This window comes from Brachyhypopomus gauderio, chromosome 18 (genome assembly GCF_052324685.1).
Source record: "Brachyhypopomus gauderio isolate BG-103 chromosome 18, BGAUD_0.2, whole genome shotgun sequence".
In the NCBI taxonomy this organism is placed as follows: domain Eukaryota; kingdom Metazoa; phylum Chordata; class Actinopteri; order Gymnotiformes; family Hypopomidae; genus Brachyhypopomus; species Brachyhypopomus gauderio.
In genome coordinates this window covers 20465316-20486945 of record NC_135228.1, presented here as the reverse complement: position 1 = coordinate 20486945, position 21630 = coordinate 20465316, and the positions used below count along the sequence as shown (strand labels likewise).

At 41.9% G+C, this 21630-nt stretch overlaps 1 protein-coding gene and 1 long non-coding RNA gene across 3 annotated transcripts in view; one reads left to right on the top strand and one right to left on the bottom strand.

Annotated features, from left to right (window-relative positions):
- LOC143481897 (uncharacterized) overlaps positions 1–21630 on the top strand; it is a 102051-nt gene that overhangs the window by 72019 nt on the left and 8402 nt on the right. For both annotated transcript variants that reach the window (XM_076980081.1, XM_076980082.1), the window contains exons 15-53: positions 1–4; positions 288–332; positions 563–616; positions 1220–1264; positions 1494–1547; positions 1680–1724; positions 1831–1884; positions 2846–2890; positions 3451–3504; positions 4970–5014; positions 5687–5740; positions 5889–5996; positions 6186–6239; positions 6489–6542; positions 6745–6789; positions 6909–6962; positions 7701–7745; positions 8320–8373; positions 9316–9369; positions 9540–9593; positions 12874–12927; positions 13032–13085; positions 15784–15828; positions 16550–16594; positions 16678–16785; positions 16936–16989; positions 17070–17123; positions 17327–17380; positions 17508–17615; positions 17717–17770; positions 17901–18008; positions 18108–18161; positions 18291–18344; positions 18428–18481; positions 18675–18728; positions 18828–18935; positions 19035–19088; positions 19282–19335; positions 19567–19620. The exon at positions 1–4 is cut by the window's left edge and continues 50 nt beyond it. In XM_076980081.1, coding sequence (XP_076836196.1) covers positions 1–4; positions 288–332; positions 563–616; positions 1220–1264; positions 1494–1547; positions 1680–1724; positions 1831–1884; positions 2846–2890; positions 3451–3504; positions 4970–5014; positions 5687–5740; positions 5889–5996; positions 6186–6239; positions 6489–6542; positions 6745–6789; positions 6909–6962; positions 7701–7745; positions 8320–8373; positions 9316–9369; positions 9540–9593; positions 12874–12927; positions 13032–13085; positions 15784–15828; positions 16550–16594; positions 16678–16785; positions 16936–16989; positions 17070–17123; positions 17327–17380; positions 17508–17615; positions 17717–17770; positions 17901–18008; positions 18108–18161; positions 18291–18344; positions 18428–18481; positions 18675–18728; positions 18828–18935; positions 19035–19088; positions 19282–19335; positions 19567–19620 — 2245 coding nt within the window. The remainder of the gene's footprint in view (positions 5–287; positions 333–562; positions 617–1219; positions 1265–1493; positions 1548–1679; positions 1725–1830; positions 1885–2845; positions 2891–3450; positions 3505–4969; positions 5015–5686; positions 5741–5888; positions 5997–6185; positions 6240–6488; positions 6543–6744; positions 6790–6908; positions 6963–7700; positions 7746–8319; positions 8374–9315; positions 9370–9539; positions 9594–12873; positions 12928–13031; positions 13086–15783; positions 15829–16549; positions 16595–16677; positions 16786–16935; positions 16990–17069; positions 17124–17326; positions 17381–17507; positions 17616–17716; positions 17771–17900; positions 18009–18107; positions 18162–18290; positions 18345–18427; positions 18482–18674; positions 18729–18827; positions 18936–19034; positions 19089–19281; positions 19336–19566; positions 19621–21630) is intronic.
- On the bottom strand, positions 13916–21480 carry LOC143481899 (uncharacterized). Its single transcript, XR_013122096.1, has 3 exons — positions 20744–21480; positions 18414–18490; positions 13916–17950 (listed from the first exon to the last, which is right to left on the bottom strand). It is a non-coding gene; the product is annotated as an uncharacterized LOC143481899 (long non-coding RNA).

Sequence of the window (21630 nt, the reverse complement as noted above, 5' to 3'; positions counted from 1 at the left end):
GAAAGTAAAGTATAATCTTTTTAAAAAACTAGGCTTTTAAACATGAAACATTGAGCCATGACCGTTTTTCAGTTCCATGCCATGACAGCATAATCAATTGAATTAAAAGTGAACTATAGTTTATGTTTGATAGTAATGTGAAGTTGTTGCCCTCTAGTGGTTGGCTACAGGATTGCTAAATAGCATCGATCACTGACAAGCCTTTTCCTTGTGGAATGCTAAATTTATGAAATATTAATAATAATAAATTCATTAATTATTGGATATTATGCCATTCACCCTTAAAGGGCTCTAAAGGACTCCCTGGGCAGCCTGGTCATGTTGGCCCTCAGGTAGGTACACTGTACCCTCAACTGTTCTTGCTGTAGTGATGGTTGCTGTCAATATAACTACATAAATGATGCCACTTATACAAGTGTAATGAGCAGTGGTAATATAGATTAGTCCTTGTTTGAATAATAAACCAAATGTTTTTTTTTTGTATATTTTTCTTTGGATTAGAGCTATATAACATTATGATATAATATATATAAAATTATGAGAATTCTGTCCATAACTACAGGGGCCCCAGGGCATCAGGGGTGTAGAGGGGACAGAGGGACCCCCGGGACTGGATGTGAGTGAAGCCAAAATAGCACATATACAGTACACATATACATATAGTATACATATACATGTAGCACATATACATATAATATACATGTAGCACATATACAGTACACATATACATATAGTATACATATACATGTAGCACATATACAGTACACATATACATATAATATACATATACATGTAGCACATATACAGTACACATATACATATAGTATACATATAGCACATATACAGTACACATATACATATAGTATACATATACATGTAGCACATATACAGTACACATATACATATAGTATACATATAGCACATATACAGTACACATATACATATAGTATACATATACATGTAGCACATATACAGTACACATATACATATAGTATACATATACATGTAGCACATATACAGTACACATATACATATAGTATACATATACATGTAGCACATATACAGTACACATATACATATAGTATACATATACATGTAGCACATATACAGTACAGTTCAAAACAAAGAACACCTGAATGTCATTTTTCTGGTGCTCCTTATATATGGAGTACATGTTTTGACTTGTTTGATAGATGTTGTGTTGTTGTCTGTTTTAAAGGGGGATGATGGATTGGTTGGTTCTCCAGGTCCACCAGGACCTCCAGTAAGTCATCTCACAGATATATTCAAATGATTCTTCCACACGATGATTCAAACTGTGTCCAGCCCTCTAGCTGGTTGTACAACTCGACCAGATAATAAAAATGTGCATTAACTACTGTCTTCATTTCACGTGTGTTTATTAGACTGCGCAGTACATTAGGGTCATTCAACAGTGTTGTAGTTAACCCATTCAGTGATGGCTGATTTCATGATCTGAAATGTGGACTTAGGGCCCCCCTGGTGTCACCGGTATGGTTGGAGCGCAGGGCGTCAACGGCTCCCAGGTGAGTCCGCACATGCTTCTATTTAAATCCTTATTTCTTTTCTCCTATTCTTTCAGTGCTACAGCCTGTCAATCACAGAGTAGTCTATGTAGAACAATCTCTCTGTAGTCAGTCCTCCGCTTCACTTCACAGGGAGATCCAGGGCCTGCAGGAGGTGTCGGCGCCCCAGGGCCCCAGGTGTGTTGATGCTATCAGCGATACCTCTTTGTAGTTTTTAAAGGTGGAAAGAAAAATAAGCGTTTGATGAAATAAAAAGTCCACATTACCTCTGTATCATCTCTAGGGTCCTCAGGGATTGGAGGGGAGAGTTGGACCCCCAGGGCAACGGGGCCTACCTGTGAGTCGCTGTTATTGTTACACTTCTGAGCCACAGTTAAGGGATTAAAGCCGACACTGATGTGTGAAAGCGGAGTAATGCACTGTCACACGACAAAGCAGCTGGGCTCATGGACACAGTTCCATTCAGTTTGGGTGATTTTCATAGCAACTCTCGAGATGGACAAAGTAGCTTGACAAAAACTCGAGGAAGGCATGACTTGATGGAAGAACAAATGTTAGAACGACACAGGAAACGTGTGTTCAGGAACAAACGGTTACTGTATCCAAACTTCCTATAATAAATAATCATAATATACCTGGGATGATTTGAAAGGAGAATTCCTAAAAAAAAAAAAACTTAACTACAAAAACTAAAATAGTAAGAATTAGACATAATGCGTTACAGCTGACTTTAGCTCCAATCAGCTAGAGTTCCCAAAATGCCCCCTGGCACAGTGCTTTCATAGTGGAACAGACTGCAGTGTGTTACCCAACCCAAAACACAAAAATGTAGTTACACTTTCTGTCATGCTTATGAAATTTAATAGAAAAATATGACATTTGCATTTACAATTTCCTTTTTTTTTATTGGAAGACCAGATTCCAGTTCAGTGATGAAACAGACTCAGGTCTACATTAAATCAAGATCAAATATATGAACAGACAAGCAGGCATTATGTTGGTCCACAGACCATAGGATCATCAGAAAGGAGTTTAAACAGGTAGTTTGGGACAGAAGCTCTGCTTTCTCGATGATAATTGCATTATGAGGAAATCTCCAGAACACAGTGCAGCACATGTTACACAGTGATTACAGCAGAAGCTTAAAAGATACCGCAGAGGACATTGAGAGGCTGGGCATGAAATATCCTAGTAGTGTATCAGAATCTGTGTGTGTGTGTGTGTGTGTGTGTGTGTGTGTGTGTGTGTGTGTGGGTGTGGGTGTGGGTGTGTGTGTGTGTGTGTGTGTGTGTCACCAGGGACGGCATGGCAGAGGAGGCGTGCCTGGGATAAAAGGAGATCCTGTAAGCATGGTTCATCCTTTTCTAAGAAAATATATCCTTTTCCACACTGTGAAGGTGTTTAGGATGGATAATGTTTCATGAATAACTTTTATGCCTCTGAATAAAATGACAAATGTAATAGCAATTCTCTTTTTATTTTGTGCCTTTTAATTTTTAATCCTCAGTGTCTCATTTGAACCCCACTGACTTCACCTGTGCCTCATTTATGTGTTTGTGCTGTGATTCATTACATTGTTTTTACCTCAGACAAGCTAAAGCAGGGGTCACCAACCTTTTTGAAACTGGGAGCTACTTCTTGGATACCAATTATTGCGGAGGGCTACCAGATTGATACAAATCAATCGAACGAAAGTTGTTGGGGGGGGGGGGGGGGACGAAAGTTGTTGAGCAGACAATCTCTAATAGTAGCAAAAAAATAAATAAAAACCGATGCAGCTCATTGAGTACTGAGCTATTAGAACGGGCCCGCGGGGGCGACTCATGACGTCCTTGCGGGCGACGTTGGTGACCCCTGAGCTAAAGTAATTTCCACGTCTTACCTCTGTCTCTGTGTCTCTTAGGGATCTGCAGGACCCCCAGGCCCCCGTGGGGAGGCGGGCTTCGAGGGCCTCATGGTAAGGGTTTCAGCATGTCTACATAACTCATACTCATGTTTTTCAGGCAGACATCCCAAAGCCAAAGCGTTATTCAAAACATCTTTACATGTTTGTGACATTACAGTTTTCCGATGTAAAGTTTTATGTGATTTCTCCTTTTGTGCTTGAAGTCAGCAGACCACATGCTGATGCCACATTTAACCCAACGACAAGGTGGATGTCACAGTCGTAGACGCAGTGCAATAGTGCCTGATGGTTCATACTCTTCCTAATCTTTATAGGTAGTCATTGTGGCACGTTTGCAGCACAAACATCCCAATGAGTTTTGCCAGCAGATGGCCATATGGTCCTGTGTGAAAGCTTGTTCGGAGGCACTGTAAAACGTGAGAAGAAAACTGTCTCATGTGGTTCACATCAAACGTTCTCAAATCGTTCTCGCTTTCATCCGAGGTCAGCGTCATTGACGTGAATGTTGCGTTCGAGCATGCGGCCATCTGTCATAGATGACACGGCTCTTTCCTGCCAGACTGGCTATTTAGAATGGAGCTCGGTTAGCACCTTGTTTTGACAGCCCTTTTGAAGGTTTAAACCTTACACTTCTCTTGCAAGAAAACATCTTGTTTTGTGCCATCGGAGAATGGGTCTAACACTGTCTAGCTAATCACTCATGAGTCCCCCTGTGCAAGCAACTCATTTAGCCAGAGCCACTCGAGCGTTTGTTATTAACCATGGTATTGTTTATGTTCGTAGCTGCCAATTCTTAGACAAACATTGTTGTCACTGTTAAATTGTCACTGTTTAATTGTTTCAATTTTCTCGTCTTTTATACTTAAACTTGCCCTTGGGAGACTGCAGCTTTAAATGCTGGCCAATACATGATGCTTTGATCACAAAAGGACAATGTGTATTACTTTCACAGTCATTGCAGGAACTGGGCTTTTCTTTATTAATTAGGGGGTGATACAAAGCAAACACATGCATCCACACACCAAACAGAAGGAGGACTTTGTTAGCGAGGTCCAAGACAGAGAGCTGTGCCTTCGGTGGCCTGGGTTTGGAACCGCAGTCCCACGCAGCCTGTGTAGTGGAGTCTGGAGTCGGCTGGACTGACCCCGGCCTCCCACTCCCAGTTTGGCACTGACTGTACTAATAATGACCGGTCAGAAAAGTGACCACAGTTAGTTCAACAGCAAGTGCTTTATTCCCTCAGACAGAAGCCTTACTGATGTATCGTGTTTCAAAGCGGACTATGGACATGTCTGTGGAGAAAGGCTTTAGAATGTACACGCAAGCCGATTACTGCAGATCCATTTGCTTAAACGCGTGGGGAGCTTGCATGATTCCTTTCTTTCTTTTTTTCTTTCTTTCTTTCATAAAATCATCGAAATATGTCCACTCGTCTTCCCCTATCATGACACAGATGATACGTTTCACTTGATAAGGTGGCACAATCTCACATTCACATTTTTCATTATTATTTCAGGGTACCTTAGGGGTGCAAGGACCAAAGGGGGTTGTGGGAGAGCAGGTAAGTGTGCGATAATTTTTCTTCCCATTTTACTGCCTGGCTATGAAAATGCTTTTGTGATCTTTTTATAAAGAGGTTTAAGCTATGACACATAACAACGCCCACTCAATTCTTGCAGCTATTGTAAATTGTTAATGAAGTTGTTTTCCTCCCCAATTGCTACCTGTCCCGACCAGACTGCCAAGAACTGTTTACACTGACAGGTCAAGAAGTGGCAGATTTCATGACTTAATGCATCTGTGCCAGAGGAGAGTCAGTGCTGTGTTAGACTATGTGCCACATGTCAGTGTCTGTTTCTCCAGCTTAGTGCTTCTAGAACCTTCTCACCTCATATGCTTAGTGCTTCATGAACCTTCTTACCCCATGTGTTTAGAGCTTCTAGAACCTTCTTACCCCATATACTTAGTGATTCTAGAACCTTCTCACTCCATATGCTTAGTGCTTCTAGAACCTTCTTACCCCTTATACTTAGTGCTTCTAGAACTTTCTCAACCCATATACTTAGAACCTTCTCAGCCCATATGTTTAGTGCTTTTAGAACCTCATCATCCCATATACTTAGTGCTTCTAGAACCTTCTCACCCCATAAAGTCTGGCTGTGTTTGCCATGTGTACAAAATGACAGATGATTTGGTTCCTTACAAATGTTTGGTGTGTGGACTGTTTCTCAAGGGGAAGAGAGGGCCCGATGGTGACCGAGGCCTCCCGGGACAGAAGGGGGACAGAGTAAGTGTTGCTTCAAGAACCTGCATCCAGCAGCACACGCCTCGTCTACATCCCTAACGCTTCAGCTCTTCTGATGGACACATCGTCTTTGTCCTCTAGAGCGATGTGATAACAAATGTTTCTGATTTTCTCCTCATCTACAACACAGGGTGCTAAAGGGGCCCCGGGGATACAGGGTTCTCAAGGAGAACAGGGGCCCACAGGATTTCCTGGTTTCCCTGGGTTCAAAGGTCAGCCAGGGCTCAGAGGGATCCAGGTACATGAATAGTTCAACATAAAAGTAAGAAAGAAATGCTGTTTTATACGATGACTTTGACTGCACTGCGTCATTATCTCAGTAGCAAATGTACTTATCTAACTAAATCACATGAGCGTGTTACATTACCATTAAATACATTTGCTTCTTTCACTTTTTTTTAGTTTCCATGTTCTCTCTCTCCTTCAGGGGGAAGATGGAGAAACTGGGAGACAGGGCAGAGCAGGAAAGGAGGGGTCAAAGGTCAGAGGAGTACATCTGTACCATTATTGGCATGTTAAATGTCTCCGAGTCTTAATGGCTCCTTGGTCAGTTGTTACATGGAAACGTAAACATGATCGGCCTTCTTGTTCTGTCTCATCCAAGCAAGCAAACACATAATGAATTAAAAACTAAGATTCTAATCTCGACTTGTTTCCTTACAACTATTTACAAAATTCCTGGTGTAAATGTAAAAGTACATTTTAAATGTCTACCATAACTTTACTAAAGGGCAACAAGGGCCCAGATGGTCGTCAGGGGAAACCAGGACCCAGAGGTCCAAAGGTAGGACAGATCTACAACTACAGCTAATCGTGCTTTTGTTGTTGTTTATTTCAACAAAACTGCAACGTTTACATTTTAAATTCAGTTTTAACATTGAACATTTAAGTGATTAACATTATGTAATCAACTTCAGTCTGTGTTTGCTAGATACATACTATGATGCAGCATTCAGAGTGACCACACTGATCTGTCTCCACTTTAGGGGCGTACCGGACAGAGAGGCCATGCTGGTATGCCCGGACCACCGGTAAGAGTCCGCAACAAGCAAAGAGTCAGTTTTGCAGCACCCAAATATTGGGAACAGCTCAATATAGGAAATATAGCTCGACAGGAAATATAGACTGTCCAACTTCTTTCCCCTTTCAGGGAGTACCAGGCCCTCGGGGACCAATGGGAGCTGAAGGAAAGCCTGGTACACAGGTTCCCATTCTATATTCTAATACCATGATCACTGCTCTTGTTTTCATGTACAGTAGATGGTGTGGACAGGGGGGATTGGGTATGTACTGAGCCCCTGAACGCACAGTTACTGCTTTTGTGTTGTAATCATTTGTTTTCATGCTTGTAGCTCATAAAAAAAAAGAACTTTATAGCAAACAAGACAGTATGCAATAGTAACTTATCTTCAAAGTCAAATCATATTAAAGACATTGGCAATGCATAAATATGATCCTGACTGAAAATTAAAAATTTCTGTGAACTTCTATGTAGAAACCATTTCTCTGACACAACCAGCTTTATGTGGTTCGTTTGTGGACGTAACTGTGAATTCATATGATTGAGGATGTAAAGAGGTTGTTAACCATTACCTTCACGTTCTGTAGTGATCCAGCAGTTTTAGCTGTGCTAAGACACAGGGAGTGTGCACTTCTAGTGACGAGACGTGACCCAGGTCACTGCACCCATGCTTTAAATCCAAACTGACCTGCTTGATTTAATGTTTCATAATGTTTGTATTTATGGTAATGTGTAGGATGAAGAGTGCTCATAAATGTGTTGCCATTGTATTCTAATGATTAACAGAAGCAGTAGGGTTTGTGTGTTATTAAAGCACTGCACATGCAGTATGTACTTATGCAGTATGTACTTATGCAGTATGTACTTATGTAGTATATACTTGTGCAGTATGTGTACTTATGATTTTCTCCTGTGTTTCAGGGCCCCCAAGGTGCTATGGGTAACACTGGAGAAAAAGGTCTAATGGTGAATAAAATGCTCTCAGAACTGACCTGCTTTCAAAAGAAACCCATACAAGCATCAACCCTTAAACCATCAGCCAATCCATGAGCCACACATCTGAACAGTGATTCTCTCTGCACTTCCTAAATGCACAAATAGGGTCGATCAGTAATCGTGAAGGCATACCTTATGCTATGCCTTGCATTGTGAAACACATCGTCTTCAGCCGACCAGGTTTCTTAAGACTGACCTACTGATGCAAAGCAAACAAAACCAGCTAGCTGTGTTTTGTAGTGGATGATAAACGATTTTAATAATTTAGTAAAGAGGTTCCACAGATGCTTCTCCAAGAGTTAAAATGTGATGAGGCTTTGAGATGCCTCATTACAACATGAGGTGCAGGAAACGTAATTGTAACTGCGAGCCACTGAAAAATACATACATGTGCATACACACATTTGCATGCGTGCATACATGCAGATGTGCAAAATGTGCACAAACTAACACAAAACCACGCACACGTGTCTTTGTAAACATCTTGCATTTGTTCTTGAATGTCTTCTTCAGTTCTTACATTTGACCTGTTATTGCTTCGCAGGGCGTCCCAGGCATTCCTGGAGAGATTGGTCTCGATGGACCACCAGGACCTCCTGTGAGCCTCATGTTTGTTTAGATGTTTTTGGAGAGGGTGGGGGTTATTTATTTATGTTTAGGAGAATCTAATTAATCAATAATTAGATCTAATTTGTACAAATGATTAAATAAGGCACCCGTGAAAATTGTTTGCAAGCAGTTTACCAGCGATGAACAGGAGGTGCCCAAGATATAATTTCCATTTTGGATAGCACACGTAAAATGAGTTTGAATGCATTTAGCCATGGATAATGAAATACAGAGTAAGTTAGTGCTTAGGAAATGCATGGTCAATTTGGGGTTCATGCTCAGAAAAACAAATAAATACTTCTTGTGGTGTGAGTGCTGAAGAATGATTCATGTTGTCACTGAAAACATTTGGCTTTCTAATACTATGAGCAAGTGGGCAGTGTGAAGGCTGTAATTTCTCTTTTGGGCTGAGGTTCTGAACAGTTTGGGGAATGGTCTTGGGCTGGGAAAGACTCTAGCAAATATGTCACAGTAAAACGAGGTTAAGATGTTGACATGCCATCCATCTATCACAGAGCTGACTGAGAAGTAGTGTTTATTTTCAATAGGTATTTATTATATTTTTTTAATTATAAGGCATTCTTAACCACATACTTATCCAAATGTAACAGTAATCAATCAGTTTTACAACCAGTCTGTTGGCGTAGCTTGTCCATCTGTTACAGGAATGCCCAAAACTGCATATTTATACATACGCAAATATCCATCGCTAATTTAAGGTCAGCAGACATCTGTGTGGTCGCATATTAAACAGGTGCCATAGTTTTATGTTTCAGCGTGTAGTGTTGCATGTGTTAACAAAACTGTGTTAAACACCCTTCATATGGTTTCAAGTGTAAACGTAAATGGGGGTAGAAAGCTCACAGGGCACACATTAGGCACATCTCTTGATTGATGAACTTCTCTGTGTAATGATGAACTCTTGTGGTAGGGGTCACCTGCGCGAGAGGGAGAGAGAGGTATTCCAGGGCCTCCAGGACCACCGGTAACTGATTTAGTGCTAATTTACATATTTTTAGACCTTTCGTGTACTTGTCTTGTGTACATGTTTTTTGATGTGTGTGTGTGTGCGTGTGTGTGTGTGTGTGTGTGTGTGTGTGTGTGTGTGTGTGTGTGTGTGTGTGTGTGTGTGTGTGCACGCTTTGGGTCTCTCAGGGTTTCTCTGGGAAGCCAGGAGCACTGGGCCCTCAGGGCGCTGTTGGCATGTATGTAAGTGATGCTTCTACAGGGTTCTAAGGGACCGGGGGATTCACCAGTCTTGTGCATGTGAGGCCAAGGAATATACACACATTTTAAAATAATGTTCTGCATTGGTCAAGGAAATGTAAATTGTCCTCTGCCTGCCTTGAAGATTTAACAGAGCTGCATCAATCCATGAACAAAAGCCACACACCAGTTTTCTGGTTTTACATGCATGTTAAGGAAACATTCTTTGGAACATCTTGCAATTACCAAAGAGTATGGAGTCAAGGTAATCTACTGTGTGACTGTGTAAGGGTTCAGCCCAGGGCTGCACCATCTGCTAAGCTGCCTTTGGCCATATATAGTGGGAAGCACATGCTGCCTCCAGAGTAATTGGGAAATTAGCCACACCTGTTCTCCTGTCTATTTAAGAGGAGCTCGCAGGTTCCCCGGTGTTTAGTCGTTCCTCAGTGTTCTGACAAGGCTGGTATTTCAGGTAGAGCTCCCAGGGGTCTTCTTTATTTCTCTCTTTCACCCCTTGAGCTTCTCTCTACAGCTTCAAGCTGAACCTTTCGAGTTCCCTCAACCCCTCGAAAGAGTTCACCTATCCTCTGGGGATTTCTCTAGCTTTCCCGTCTCACTTTCTTTAGCCTTCCACCTCCTGGCTTGGGAGGTTTTTGAAGTTTTTGTTCTCCTATTGCATTCTCTCTTCTTGAATGCTCTTCACCGACAGCCTTAGTTGTCTCTGCTAAGCTCCCTGGTGCTGCGTTGGCAACCTCAAGTGCACTGGTTCAAACACTGCCTTGGGCCTCTCGGTTTCCTGATTGGGGAGGCTCCTTAAGTGGTAACCCAGACTCTTTTAGTGGTGCCCCCTGTTGGTGGACGCATGCATTACACTTGTGTCTTTGGTTTTCCAACCTCCGTAGCTGCTGTGCACTTTGCTTCTTATGCAGCAACCCTCAATTCACACTGCTGCTCTGTATACAGGATCTGGGGGTTTGAATCACTGGTGTCCTGTATAGAGGGTCTGTGGTTTGAATCGCTGATGCCCTGTATACAGGGTCTGGGGGTTTGAATCACTGGTGTCCTGTATAGAGGGTTTGAATCATTGGTGCTCTGTATACAGGATCTGGGGGTTTGAATCGGCGGTGTCCTGTATACAGGATCTGGGGGTTTGAATCGCTGGTGTCCTGTATACAGGATTTGGGGGTTTGAATTACTGGTGTCCTGTATAGAAGGTTTGGGGGTTTGAATCATTGGTCTCCTGTATAGAGGGTCTGTGGTTTGAATCGCTGGTGCCTTGTATACACGGTCTGGGGGTTTGAATCACTGGTGTCCTGTATAGAGGGTCTGTAGTTTGAATCACTGGTGTCCTGTATAGAGGGTTTGGGGGTTTGAATCATTGGTGTCCTGTATAGAGGGTTTGAATCATTGGTGCTCCATATAGAGGGTCTGTAGTTTGAATCACTGGTGTCCTGTATAGAGGGTCTGTAGTTTGAATCACTGGTGTCCTGTATAGAGGGTCTGTAGTTTGAATCACTGGTGTCCTGTATAGAGGGTTTGGGGGTTTGAATCATTGGTGTCCTGTATAGAGGGTTTGAATCATTGGTGCTCCCTATACAGGATCTGGGGGTTTAAATCACTGGTGTCCTGTATAGAGGGTCTGTAGTTTGAATCACTAGTGTCCTGTATAGAGGGTTTGTGGTTTGAATCGCTGGTGCCTTGTATTCAGGGTCTGGGGGTTTGAATGCAGCTCGTTTTGACAAATCGCCTGCAAGAGCCTGAGACTCCATGTTTCATGGCACTCATATGTAATTTAAAGTTTATACAGGCTGGTGAGCAAACCAATTCCACAGAGTGGGCCGTAATAATAAAAGGCAGTTTGGTTGGAGAACAGCCTGTGGCTGTGGATAGCCGCTTGTCAATTAAACGAACCTTCTGGGTCTGCTCAAAGAAATGCAATAGGGCACATTTTTATTTACCCTTTAATTTAACCAGGCAAGTCATTAAAACACATTCTTATTTACAATAGCAGCCTGGCAAGCAACAAAAGCCACTTGAGAGGTACATACATAAACACACACACTCAGAAATACCCGACAAAGGAAAGCAACAGAATGGACTACACAAGGCCTAAAGAAATAAAAACATAAAAACATGGCCATAACAGAAGACATCCTGATTTAAGGTCTATAAACAAGAACATTATTAATGGAAAATGTAAAATATATATATTTAAGTAAGGTGTCTGTCCAAAAATAGTCTTAAAATTAAAGTTAACCGGTGTGTAAAGAGCACCATTTGGACCAATGAGTACACAGGGCAGTGATGTGTTGTAAATGGAACATTTCATGCAAGTGAAAGGAAAGAGTTGTTTTGGCATGACCCTGATCCCAGTCACGCAGAGCCACCATACACACACAAATGTTCACATGTTTATCTATGCCTTAGCCCCTGCATGTGATACCTCTGCAAATTAACTTTAATGCTAATATGAATAAACAAATTGTGCAGTCATAGAGATTGACAGTGGCTAATTTATGTTATTATTATTTCACCTGCTCATTAAGGCAAATAGCCTGCTCCTCAACATAGTGAATTGTGTAATTATAGCTCAGTATGTTTAGCGTTTAGACATGGCCAAGTGGTTTAGTTGTTATTGGACCCAATATTTATAATGGTCGGACCCAAGCAGCTTGGGTGCCGTGGTGTGATTGTTGTGCCAGAGACCAGATGCTCGGGTTAGGGTTAGCCTGTCCAATTTACAGTACAGACCATAATAAACAATTGTGGAGCCGCAGTGAACACATGATTACCAAAGCTGGATGACTGAAGACTGGAAAAATGTCTCATTAATCCCAGACACTTTAGTTGTATATTTAATAGGATCAGACTAGTGTGTGAACAACGTGTATCTCTGGATCCATCCTGTCAATGGTCATATAATTGCCTAAGATCTTTGGTCTTGCATTGGGCCCCTTTATCCAAATGGTTCATTTAGCATAATCTGAACACAACTTTGTCTAAGCATCGTTGCTGATCATGGGAAGGCCATGAATGTTTGGCCTCTCAGTCTCTTTACAAGTTAATACACGCAGCAGTATAATTTGCCAAAGTACATTATCTCGAGCTAGCATCATAAACACAACTCCATCTTGCTATGTTGTTCTGCACAGTGGGAGTTCCGTTGTGTCTCATCCTGCCAAATAAATTGGTGACTGAGTGCAGTTTTTAGACCACATTTGCTTACATCAACCTAAACCTCAGGACTAGCTAACTAGCCGACCTTCTTTCTGACTTTCTGAAGGGCTTCCCAGGATCCACAGGCATGCGAGGAAGACAAGGTCACATGGGAGAACAGGTGAATACATGCGGCATACCTGAACCATAACGTTGATGTGTTATAGCATGTGCCCAAACCAACTGTAAGGTTACTAACACGGTTATATTAAATTATTTTCACAGGGGGATCCTGGTATTAAAGGACCCCCTGGGCCTACTGGGAAACCTGGAACTCCAGTAAGTGTGTACCTTTTTGTGTAAGGGTGTATTACACAAACTCAGGATTAATACTTATATTAAGAGATGATTCTCATAATAGAACAGTGTGGAAAATAGACTGTAAGGTGTCATATCTTCTAATACACTATATTGCTAAAAGTATTCACTCATCAATCCGAAATATTGTAATCTGGTGTTCCAATCACTTCCATGGCCACAGGTGTATAACGTTAAGCACCTAGGCATGCAGCTCTCAGGAGCTCAGTGAATTCCAGCGTAGAACTGTGACAGGATGCCACAGTCAACTGTATTATAATAAAATTGAGGTGTTTGGGAAAGACAGCAACTCAGCCATGAAGTGGTAGGACACGTAAACTGACGGAGTGGGGTCAGTGGATGCTGAAGCACATAGTGTGAAGGTCGCCAACTTTCTGCGTCAATCAATACAGACGTCCAAACTTCATGTTAGCTCAAGAACAATGCACAGAGAGCTTCATGGAATGGGTTTCCATGGTCGAGCAGCTGCATCCAAGCCATACATCACTAAGTGCAATGCAAAGTGTCGGATGCAGTGGTGTGAAGCACGCCATCACTGGACTCTGGAGTGACGAATCACGCTTCTCCAACTGGCAATCTGATGGATAAGTTTGGGTTTGGCAGTTGTCAGTAAAACTGTACTTGTCTGACTGCATTGTGCCAAGTGTAAAGTTTAGTGGAGGGGGGATTATGGTGTGGGGTTGTTTTTCAGGAGCTGGGCTTGGCCCCTTAGTTCCAGTGAAAGGAACTCTGAATGCTTCAGCATACCGCTCTGTGCACCACAGCCCCCTAGTAGTCACTAGTATGTGTTTGTGTGTGTGTTCTAATTGCACAGATGGGTAAATGCGGAGGACAAATTTCGATTGGGGTGTAAATTCACAATTGACAAATATGGCACATTTCACATTTCATTTAATTACCAAGACATTTTGGACAATTCCATCCTCCCAACTTTGTGAGAACAGTTTGGAGTTGGCTCTTCCAACATGACTGTGCACCAGTGTACAAGGTCCATAAAGACATGAATGGTCTGGTGTGGATGAACTTGACTGGCCTGCACAGAATCCTGACCTCAACCCGATAGAACACCTTTGGGATGAATTAGTGCAGAGACTGAGAGCCAGGCCTTCTCGTCCAACATCAATATGTAACTTCACAAATACACTTCTGGAAGAATGGTTAAAAATCCCCACAAACACACTCCTAAAACTTGTGGACAGCCTTCCCAGAAGAGTTGAAGCTGTTCTAGCTGCAAATGGTGGACCAGTGTCACCATTAGGGTTGCAACGGTATGAGATTTTCACGGTATGATAACCGTCTCAGAAAATACCGCGGTATCACGGTTATCACGGTATCACAGTTAGTTTGTATATTATTAAAAGATACACCGACCCTTAAAGAAATTACAACAAGTTATTTTTGTTCAATTAACTATTTATTGTAGAAACCTGGAACTATTGTATACAAAATGTGTCCTTTAAAAAAATAAGCCGTACACATGTTTATATAAATACTGCAAAATTAGAGAAACCTAAATCATGGATTTCAGTACAATTATTTAAGTTTAAATTATTTAATATCTGATAAACTGAGCCTGGGTCAGTGTCTGATCAACAACTGTTGTAAACGTCCGTTGTACTGCCAAGTTGGAATATAACTTGGCAGTACAACTATACAACTATAACTATAACAGATACTGCAGGAAGAGAGGATTTATTTCTGACATCATCACAATAGAGATGTCTATTTTAAGGTTTTCACACCGAGTCTGGTTTTAACATATCAAAAACAGGTACGTTAGAATTTGAACGCATGTAAATTAATAGCGTCTTTCACATCCAGTGAAAGCAAGGACCATAAAAAGCTAGGTTTATACTTTCACTAGTGACCGTAGCAAGCGACTCCGCACAGTTCTTTTGTCTTACGTTAACAAATACGAGCCTCTTTTAATTCCAGGACGAAACATGAGAGAACGTGAAGACGTTAAGATTGGGCGTTTTGGAAATAAACAACCATTAAATAATGTGATGAAAAAGCGAATTATTTCGAGTATATGTATAAATATTTAACTTAATTAAGTTTAAGGTGCTGGGAAATATTGAAACGGACCTTTAAAGTGACGTACAAGTGTTTTAATTCCACCTTTTAAACGTGTATGAATCCTGCAAACATGACTTTGTTCATTAGTTACAAAATTCGAGAGGTGCACGATCTCGCGAATCGACAGCGCGCGAGACCCTCGCGCACGGGCGGAGCCACCGCGATTACGTCATTTTCGCCACTGATTTTAGTTTAGCTTTTTTTTTTGTTAAAAAATGTGTTAAGTCTGATGCACTTTCTGCCATTCTCACTGCTGTGTGCTGAGTAGCTGAACCGGAGCGGAGTTGCGCATGCGCGGGTCAGTTTCTCCGCTGGCTTGCTTTTTACCGGTAATAAGCAAACGCACACGGTATGATAACCGTGCATTTTAATACCGTGGTATACCGTGAAACCGGTTACCGCTGCAACCCTAGTCACCATTTGCACCATTCACAGTGTATTGAATCCTATGGATTAGGAATGGGATGTCACTTAAGCTCATATGTGAGTCAAGGAAGGTGAGTGAATACATTTGGCCTGTAGTGTATGTAGACAAAATCTATGTATGAACATGTATGAACCATTTTATTTCTGTGGTAAGGGTCACCCAGGTCCAGTTGGTGAAAGAGGCCCTCCAGGACTCCAGGTAAGATTACTTGGTATTCCTGTAGCCTGTACTCCTACCTTTTAGAACAGGTAGAGCCAGGTGGTAGTGACACCATGGTTATGGAGTGAGATTCATTAGTGGTGCAGTCAGGAACCAAGGAAGATGATGCAAGAAACAAAACAAGAATACAGAAAAAATGTAGTCAACCAAAACACAAGAACTAAACCAGAGAAGGACACTAAACAGACTGAATGGAGATGGCAAACACTGAACAGGCTAATAAGGAAACAGGAAAACAGTAGACAGTAGACAGACACAGTAGACATTAGTACTGTGTAGAGTACACAGTAGACAAACACAGTAGACATTGAACAAGCAGCGTAATGAACACAGACTGAGGCTTTGCACAGTGATCATCAAAATACGGTCAAGGCTACAAACAAGGGACAGGTGAAACTAATCCAAAGAGAAAACCAGAACAGGAACTGGAACGGTACTTGTCAAAGGCATGAGACCAGTTACAAGGGAAATTACAATGCTAGCCGAACAGAAATATAACAATTCCCAGAGGAGAGGTGTACTGTGAAACTGATAAATATATAAGTCACTGGGTAAGAGCATCTCCAAAAGTACTATAAATGTAAAATATAAACGTAATGTTTAATAAACTTAAAATCTGTGACATGATTTCCCATTATTGTAGACTAGGGAATCTCTTGTCATTCTCTTCAAGTCCTATGTGCATATCTTACCTCCTCAGGGCAGACAAGGAGATCCTGGACCTCAAGGAATGGATGGAGTACCTGTAAGCACTGATAACACTGTACATTAGCTGCTGTTTTTCATTTTGCATTTCTCTGCTGAGAAATGTCACTCTTTCTCTCGTAGGGTCATCCAGGGCTTCAGGGAGTGAGTGGGCCAACGGGGAGGCCAGGACCTCATGGCAGTAAAGGAGGACCAGGAGACCCAGGTCTAAACGGGCCTCCAGGTATTCCAGTAAGTTCAAAAAAATTTAAAGAAACAATAGAGAACATTCCCACCATGTTTGAATTAGGATTAAGGACACTAAAGTCCCCTTCAGTTCTAATATTCGGCCACAGCTGTTCTTACAATGTGTAGGTAAAAGCATCCATCATTTCCCCTCAGGGCCCTCAGGGTTTGAACGGATTGCAAGGACCCGTTGGGGACAGAGGAGAGAAGGTCAGAGAGCTAAGAGAGCTGCGTATTGTGAGGAGTGTTCTGCTTGAAATACCTTCATAAAACTGTATTTTATCTCGCAGGGAATGCTGGGTCCTCCTGGCGATTTTGGCCCTGCTGGATTGGAAGGTCTACAGGTCAGATCCTTTCTAGAAAATTTAGAGCAACCATTTGGGTGGCTGTCGTGGTTTCTTGGAAAATCTCTGATGTTCTAACCATCCACAGATCCAGTGAGAAAATAGAGCAGTAGGCCAAGTGCTTACTGAAGCGTATATAATGTGGGGAATGTCTCATTTCAAGAATATATCACATCTCTGTGTTCTCTGGATACATTCCTCAGGGTCAACCTGGTATAGTGGGACCACAAGGGCCATCAGGGAGGAAAGGAGATCAGGTCAGGTCATGGATATTACCTTGCAAAATGTCTTGTGAAATTATCACATTTGAAGCTATAATCATGACCATGTAGCAGAAGTCCAGACAGTGACAATTGCTTGTGTGTGTCAATGAATGATTTATAGGGAGAAAGAGGATCATGTGGTAACCTTGGCCCTCAAGGCCTGAAAGGAGAAGTCGGTTCACAAGGTGCAAAAGGACTGCAGGGGCCACCGGGGCCAATGGGCAAAGAGGTGGGGCAGTTCATCACTTAACAACTACTGATTTCTCATAGACTCTTGTAAACTCCACCTGATTTGGTAAATACAACAACTATACACCTTTCTCTATCAAGGGAGCTGTTGGTCAGTCTGGAGTTGCTGGTGACCCTGGACCTAAAGGAGAAAAAGTGAACCATTTAAGCCCATTTTAAGACAAAGCACATGGTTTTTACAAACAGTATCATGCATCATACTCCATAAACATCAATGTAATTTAATTGAATTTTCAAATACTGGTGGTGTTGGTGTTGTTCTCAGGGTGACGCAGGGTTTCTGGGATTCTCTGGTCTGGAAGGGCCCTGGGGTGCCTCGGGGGATAAAGGAGAACGTGGAGGTAGAGGAGACAAGGGCAACATTGGACATCTGGTGAGACCAAAACGGTTCCAAACCTTTTACTCAGCAGTGTTGAAGAAGCAGTGGTATTGTAAGTTCTGAGTGCAATACTTTTATCCACCTGGTCCTCAGGGTGAACCAGGGTTAATGGGTGGTGTGGGACCCACTGGGTTAAAAGGACTGCAAGTGAGTAGAACCTCTGAATTCTGCACTGACACTAATTAGCAGTTAGCTTTTAAAGCTCCCAATAAGTATGATTTATCAGTCACTTCAAGTGATTGATGATTACATCTGACCCTCTTTCGTTTTGCCAAGGCTGGGACAGGACCACCAGGGATAGTCGGGTCCAACGGGCCTCCAGGGGACAAGGTATCAAATTTGGTTGACACTTATGGAGCTTTATGCCCTGTTTTATTCTTTTATTGTATATGTACTCACTTCCCTTCACAAAGGGGGAGATTGGGCCTTCCGGCATGCCTGGCATCACAGGAAATATTGGACTTCAGGTACTAAAACTGTAATAGATAGTAGGAATATAGGTGTATAGAGATAAAAGAAAAATGCATGCATGATCTTCTTTGTTAATCTAAACACATAGCTAAACACATTTTTATTCAAGCCTTTAGGAAAGATTTCCCAATAATGAATTCTGCATCTGATCGTGATGAATATATATAATGATATCTGTGTTTACACCAGGGTGCAAAAGGCATAAGAGGAGTGAGAGGAGACACAGGGGCTCCAGGACCACAAGTCAGCATCTCTTCCTCTGTCACTATTTATAAAATGTTTCAGTCTTTCTGGAGCAAGACCTTTTTAAATACGCTTATTACTTCATTGTCTTGGACACAGGGCAGTGTAGGGTCTGTAGGCCCTAACGGTGATGCAGGCCCTAAAGGTTTTTCAGGGCCCATTGGAGAGAGTGGAGATCCAGGAAACAAAGGAGAAGCAGGAGAAGAGGTTAGAGATCCCCATCAGGCACCGTAACAGCTATTGACTATAAAATCCCAACTCTTTAAATGTCTTGAGCAGTGTTAATAATTATATCTACCCATGTAGGGGCCCGAGGGCCTACCAGGCATTCAAGGACCCCCCGCACTCCCTGGTCTAGAGGTACCGCTCATTAGGTGTTTCGTTTATGTCTCTTCCGTCTCTGGGGGATGTGCTTTAAATGTTTAATAGGTTGCACGGAATCCCTTAAGGTTTATTTATTTTGCTTAATGTATTTGTGGATTTATTGGTCACAGTAATGTAGTAGCCTTTTTTTTGTTCATGATTTATCTTCTTCCTACACTTGTCTCCACAGGGGCCCCCAGGAGAAACTGGAGCTCAGGGTCCACCAGGCCAACCAGGATCACCGGTCAGTGCACAAATGCTTATTAATAAATAAAAAAAAAAAGGGGGGGGGGGGGGGGTTCAAACTTTCATGATGACACACGATGACAATCTGAATGAATAATATCATAGACCCAGGCCTAAAATGTATTGCAATTAAATGTTTCCTTTCAAAAGAGCTAGAACTCAACAACTCTTTTCTTAATGCATGTTCTTCTGCGTAAGCTACATCTCACCCCTTGTCTGATTGTTCCAGGGGCGCATGGGTAGGCCGGGGGCAGAGGGAAGACAAGGCACAAAGGGAGAGAAGGTGAGGTCAGAGACCCACAACATAACCCACAAAATAAAAGGGTCCTTGAATTTCTGGAATATCATGGAATTTAAAAATTTTTTACTCCAGATATAGGACAAGTTATGGAATATCAGGGAATTTTGTTTATAGCATTTACATTTTTGTTGCTATTTATCAAAATATATTTTCCTGTACTATGTGTGTATTACAGGATAGAATCAGGCACATGCTTGCAAATAAAATTCAGTGATAAATCTTGACTTGTACGTGGGTAGTCCAAGCTCAGCAAAATACAGGCAGAGGTCAAAACCAAGAAAGAAATATCAAAGAGTCAGAGGAACAACCAGAGAATGAACAAAGTCCAAAAACAGGTGAAAACCAGAGAACCACAGGAGCACAGGCAAAGGTACAGAAGGGCAAATCCAAGAACAGCAGGATGAAAATAACCAGAATGGACACAAGGAAAAACTTTCAGTATGCTTTGGAAAACCTTGGCAGTACTTCACTAGGAAATCACGTGAGAAATGGATATAAAAACACCATGAGAAAATGAAAACAAAAAGTCCAGGGATGAGGATCTGCGAAGCAGTAGCTGATTGGTGGAAACAGGTGGTGTGTTTTCCACCTGTCGGACCAGCAGTGGCGGACAAAGTACACAAAGCACGTACTCCAGTACAAGTAGAAGTCCTCCCTTTAATCCTCTACTTGAGTAAAAGTACAAAAGTACTGGCCTTCAAATGTACTTAAGTACTGAAAGTAAAACTAAAGGCCCTAATATTTAGCACCATGCTCTGCATGTTAACCCTGTCAAAGTATAATTTGTTTTTTAATGTAAAGTACTATGTTCGAATATTTATTACTTCACAATATCGATGCATTTAGCTAGACGCTCCTAACACTATGAACTATGGTAAAACAAATAACTAAATAGCTAGCTAACTTAGCTAGTTTCATGCCAATAGCTTTGCTAAGGCAGTTTTCTCTTGTGTACTTGCAATAGCCTACTTGGCTAGCTAGCTAACCGTGTATACAACGCTTATATCAGACTTATTTTAACATATACAAAGAAACCTTTTGCTGCAAGATATTGTTAAATTTCTCATTAAGGTAAATGACCAGTAGGTCTATGAAAATATCTCACCTCTGCGTGTTTCCTTAGATTGGATGATGCAACAACGGTGGTAGGGACGCACACACCGTGTTAGAGAGAGCGAGAGAGAGGTGGAACCAAGTGCCACAATAAATAACAGAACTAAAAGGAGCGCCTGAATAAACACGGACTGCTCAACGCGTAAAAGAAATAAGGCAAAAACAAGGACGTCAGGGGAAGGAGCTGACTAATAGCAAAAAGGCTATTCAAACAAAAAACCCTTCCCATACGAACAGCAACGGGATAGGAAGGTAAACAGGTTGAGGAAAACTTGAGGGAGGTCAGTAAGGGAAGCAGGAGAGGACTTGAAAAAAGACAGAGAAGAGAGATAGGTGGCGAGACACCTAAAGAGGCAAACGCTGCAAAACAGAGTAAGAGAGAGGCTGAGAGCGTAACGGCATAACCACAACGAATCAGCAATGACCTGTCTCCACTGGCTTCCTTAAGAAGCCATGGCAACAGGTGAGACAGATCATTGCTGATTGCGTTGCCGGAGTCTAGGACTGGCTCGGGTGCCCCTTGTGGATGTAGACGGCACGGCATCCGAGCCAGCCCTGACAGATGAGGAATTCTTATAAGAACACATCTTATGGGACTGAGGCAGCCAGAGAAGGCACTTGAAAATGAGGCAGTAGATTTTCTTTTTGACTACTTCAAAAACGAATTTCACTCGTTTTGTGGCGAGTTACAGTTTCGTCCATTTTTATGTAGTGATTTGTTCTCTCTAACCGTCACGCTGTTCACGTTGAACCGAACCCTGATTGGTGCGCGTGCTTCCCGCTTCTTTTGTCTTAATGTTACTTTTTAATGAACACAAACGCCTGAAGAAAAAAAAGTAATGTAGTGGAGTATAAAGTAAAATATTTGACTTTGAAATG